The sequence below is a fragment of the Benincasa hispida genome, chromosome 2 (genome assembly GCF_009727055.1).
Source record: "Benincasa hispida cultivar B227 chromosome 2, ASM972705v1, whole genome shotgun sequence".
In the NCBI taxonomy this organism is placed as follows: Eukaryota; Viridiplantae; Streptophyta; class Magnoliopsida; order Cucurbitales; family Cucurbitaceae; genus Benincasa; species Benincasa hispida.
In genome coordinates this window covers 16,599,129-16,603,856 of record NC_052350.1, presented here as the reverse complement: position 1 = coordinate 16,603,856, position 4,728 = coordinate 16,599,129, and the positions used below count along the sequence as shown (strand labels likewise).

Genomic DNA, 4,728 nt, shown 5'->3' with positions numbered 1-4,728 from the left:
TATATATATTTTAAAATTAATAATAAATTCGGGTTTGTTTGAATTATATTAGGTGAATAACAATCCAATCTATAAAAATTTTATTTATTTAAACTCAATCTAACTAAATGAGTTGATAAGACCGCAGTCGATGGGATTGAATTGATCCATTTTTTCGAGACTTTTTTCTTTAACACGCTTACTAAAAACCGGAAATTGGTTAAACCTCAAGCTGCTGTATCGAGTTCGTCTGAGCGCTGCAGTTGCTTTCCAACTCTGAATACTAATGGCCTACGCCGCGGAGTCAAGATGGTCGATGGCCGCCTTGAGCGTCACACTAGCGTTTATCTCCGCCTCCGCCGTCATATCTCGTAAAACTTCGAAACTTTTAAGATCCTTTATGTTTTCTCTCTAAATTTCTCTGATTTCCTATTTGTTTTTAACAATTGAAGTTTTGTGGTTTTCCCCAGTTTATGTTGTGACAAAGAAGTCGAGAGAGTTGGGTACCAAGGTTCGAGAGCTCGAGGCTTCTCTGGCATCTTCTTTAAAGAAAACCGCCGCCGAGAGACAAGGCCGAATACGAGCACAGCAGGTATTTCATATTTGCTCCTCTGCATCGTCATGTTCCGTTATTGATATTTTGGTTTCATTTTTCTTCCTATTTGTAGGCTTTAAGGAAAGCTGTTGCGGAACCGAAGTCTGATAGCGTGGAGTGTACTTCATATCCCATGACACCAATTGGTACTATCCGATCATCCTTCTCTACTAGGTTAGTTTTCGATTGCAGTATCTGATAGTCCAAACATCAATTATTGGTTGTTGTTTCTTTCATTGTTCTGTTCACACAACTAATTTCAGAAATGGATATGTTTGAGCCATATTCTTCAGTTAGCTGTAGAAATTGTGCGTTCAACAACTTTTTTTGGGTTTTCTTTTTAGGAATGGGACTCCAAGGCAATCTTTACTCGTACCTCTTGCAAGGGCGCGGTTGGTGTTTTCTGCTCGCATTCCTCCAGCTTCCATTGAAGGTCTTGGAGAATATTCCCATTGCTGGGTCATATATGTCTTTCATTTAAACACAGATCTTGACAAGTTGTGGAAGGATCCATCGAAATCAAAATTCAAGGCAAAAGTACGTTTTTTTTCATTTGTTAATGCTCCTTAAATATGGAACTCATATTTTTATTATTCTTATAATTTCTTAAAATCCCATAAAAGGACAGCTCAATGGTAGGTTAGAGTACCGAGGTTGAAAGGCGAAAGAGTAGGAGTCTTTGCTACAAGATCTCCACATAGACCATGCCCAATCGGACTCACCATTGCAAAGGTAAGATAAAATTTTTGACTGCTGTCACTGTATCTTGCAAGTTTATGGAGAAGCCCATCATAGATCACAGACATTGATGAAATATGTCTTCCCCCAACGAGGTCTAGAGAGGTTTTGCTGTCAGTTGTCACATGAACATGGTTCGATATGTTTTGTATGGTTAGGCTGTATCAATGTCATTTAGTATTGGAAATTCATGGTTACAAGCTTACAGCTGTATGTCTTAGACAACATTCAAACACAATAGATAAACGAGGGAATATTAAATCTAAGATTAATAAATCTGCTATGTTACCACTTCAGGTGGAGGCTATCCAGGGACATCAAATTCTACTCTCTGGTGCCGATCTTGTTGATGGAACTGTAAGAGTTTGTTTTCATTTCTCTCCAACCATTGATGAAGGTTTAATCTGGAATTTAGTCATTACTTCTTGTAGTAATGATTGTTATTATTTCTTGCTTTGTTTGAATTTTCTTACAGCCAGTACTTGATGTTAAACCTTATCTACCGTACTGTGACAGTGTCCAAGATGCAACAGTCCCAAAGTGGTTACTGGTATGTCTTCAATAATTATTTTCTACGAGTAAACCTTATTTTAGAATTTCCTTGATGCTTATGTTGTTACTGTTCATCTTTCAAATTATTTTTTATGTGGTAACTTTTAGCAATCATTCTTTCATTCGTTTGTTCAACTGGAGATTTGTTCCGAGTGTCGTGCTTTTCAAACTTCAAAATGTGGAGAATCTCTTCTTATATGCATTGCATGTGTTATGATTAGTTGCGTGGAAATAACTTAAGAAATTCAGCTTTCCATATACTATTTAGCGCTACTGCTATTCACATAGTTGAAGGCATCGATACTCTATGACTGTAATATATTTATATACATTCCTGTTGGCAATCTTACATATTATTTACGCTAACACAGGGGGATAATTTATTGACTGTTGCATCCATTTGCTTCTCTGAAGAATTTATTCCCACTCTATCCGAGTGTTGGCCACTAATGGTGAGTTCCTTTTTTTTTTTTCCTCTTATAAGTGTTGAAATACGTTGAATTAGCCCTAAGGGCATTTTTGTAATTTATGCTATATTTGCTAAATTAGGGTTTCACCTCATTCTATTTATATCTGAGGTTTGGTCTATTGTAGGTATGACATTAAATAATAAGTCCTTTTTCTACCGTGGTTTTTCTTCCCTGAATTAGGGTTTTCCACGTAAACTCCTTGTGTCGTCTTCTTTTCTTCTATTTCAATATGGTATCAGAGCAAGGTGATGAAACCCTAGCTCCGATAGAAGAAACTCAGTCATCAAACTTGATAGGTGAAGGTACGCTGACTAATGAGGCTGTGATTCAAGTAGCAGTTGACCGCTATCTCTGGACCATCATCCCAGGTGGCTCAGCCGAACAGATCCAGCTGGCGAGCCGAACAGCAGGTGGTGCCCTTGCTCCAGCCGGCGCTCCGATTAGCTTCCAGACTCAGACGTTCCAACCGAACACCATCGAGGAAGGTCACGCTCTCCAGTCGGCGCACGCGAGTGGGTCACAACCGATCGGACCCTCGACTTCACACACAACCGTCTCAGCTTTGCACGTCCCCCAGCCGGCGCACGCGATTGATTTACAGCCGATCGGTACCTCGGCGTCGCACAGAACCGGATCTGCACAAGACGGTCGTGGGTTTGCTCCAGCTGCCGGGTCGGGTCAGATCGGCGTGATTTCTTCAACCTCGCAGCCGATTGCCGAGCCTTCTGTCCGTTACCCACCATCATAGTCGTCTGGGAGCAACGCTGATCACGGGTTGCCGAACTTTGCCGTCGGTGGACTTCCGGCAGTAGCTTCTTCACAGTACCATGGTGGACAGCTTCTTCCTCATGTGTATCCAGTTCAGCCCCAGTTTTGAATGGGTGATTCCATTGAAGAAAATCCCATGGTTTCCAACAACAATTGGTTAGTCTCCAGCAACAGATGGCCGCCCTTGGAAACAGAATGAATGGCCATGTTTCTTCCCCGATGTATTCAGAAAATCCGGTATCAATGTTTCTTACTCTTCCAACTTCTAATTTTAATGATCACGGGAGAGAAGTTGAATGGGCAAAATTATTTCTCTTGGTTCCAAACAATTAAAATGGTTCTTGAGGGACGCCATAAGTTTGGATATTTGACTGGAGAGATACCACGACCGAATCCTGGGGATCCTCAAGAGCGTGTCTGAAAGGCAGAGGATTCTTTGCTCTGCCCAATGTTAATCAGTAGCATGGAACCACAAATCGGGAAACCTTTACTCTATTCAACCACTGCTCGAGATATTTGGGATGTAGTCCGACGGTTATATTCGAGGCGTCAGAATGCGTTCCGCCTGTATACTCTACGTAAACAAGTTAACGAATGCAAACAAGGGAGAATGGATGTAACGTCATACTTCAGCAAGATGTCGTTGTTATGGCAAGAAATGGATCTATGTCGGGAGATCATCTAGAACTGCCCACAAGATGGAATTCAATACTCCAAGATAGAAGAGGTTGAGCGTGTGTATGATTTTCTTGCCGGGCTGCACCCCAAATTTGATACAGTTCGTAGTCGAATACTAGGGCAGAAACCAATTCTGTCTCTCATGGAGGTCTGTTCAGAGGTTAGATTGAAAGAAGATAGATCGAGTGCAATGAACGGGCCGGGTGTTACCACTGTAAAGTCAGCTGTCTTCGGGGCAAAGTCCGTTGGAGCTGATGGTGACAAGCAGAATAGTAAAACACCTCCAGTATGTGAGCATTGCAAAAAACAGTGGCACACGAAGGATCAGTGTTGGAAATTGCATGGTCGCCCTCCAAATGGTAAACGTCGCCCTTTAAATGACAAGTTGAAATCTGGGCGTGCTCTAGTGGGTGAATCAGTTGAGGGGGCTGCACAACCTCAGACACAGCCTCCAGTGACCAATCCTGGTGATTCAGGTACGATAGGGATCGGAACAGTTGCTCAATCAAGTAACCCTCAATCTTTCAGTTTCCTTGTTGAAGGGAATGAGTTATGGATTCTAGATTCAGGAGCGACCGATCACTTGACTGGCTCATCTGATCGGTTTCTCTCATACTATCCAAGTGCTGGAAATGAGAGGATTCGAATTGCGGATGGGTCCTTTGCTCCTGTTGCTGGAAAAGGCAGACTGTCACCATTTCAAGGATTAACTCTGCAAAATGTCTTACATGTGCCCAAAATTTCTTACTACTTATTATCAATAAGCAAAATAACAAAAGATTGAACTGTAGAGTTGTCTTCTCACCAGATACTGCTTTGTTTTAGGACTTGAGCTCGAGGAAGACGATTGGCACTGCCCGATATGACAGAGGCCTATATTTCCTTTCTGCAGATGCTTCCTCCAGAAGCTTGTTTAGGACTAGTCTTTTATCTTCGTTTACTATATCT

General features: G+C 41.6%; 1 protein-coding gene across 2 annotated transcripts in view; it reads left to right on the top strand.

The window, feature by feature from the left end:
* The first annotated feature begins 131 nt into the window (after nt 1–131).
* Nucleotides 132–4,728, top strand: part of LOC120071422 (tRNA (adenine(37)-N6)-methyltransferase) — a 9,436-nt gene continuing 4,839 nt past the window's right edge. Inside the window, exons 1-9 of one of the 2 annotated variants that reach the window (XM_039023699.1) lie at nt 132–350; nt 450–571; nt 648–748; nt 919–1,111; nt 1,214–1,306; nt 1,610–1,669; nt 1,788–1,862; nt 2,236–2,316; nt 2,631–2,790. In XM_039023699.1, the coding sequence (XP_038879627.1) occupies nt 266–350; nt 450–571; nt 648–748; nt 919–1,111; nt 1,214–1,306; nt 1,610–1,669; nt 1,788–1,862; nt 2,236–2,316; nt 2,631–2,645 (825 nt within the window). In that variant the 5' untranslated portion in view covers nt 132–265 and the 3' untranslated portion in view covers nt 2,646–2,790. Of the gene's footprint in view, nt 351–449; nt 572–647; nt 749–918; nt 1,112–1,213; nt 1,307–1,609; nt 1,670–1,787; nt 1,863–2,235; nt 2,317–2,630; nt 2,791–4,728 lie in introns of those variants that run through there. The other variant, XM_039023698.1, reaches the window with a different exon arrangement.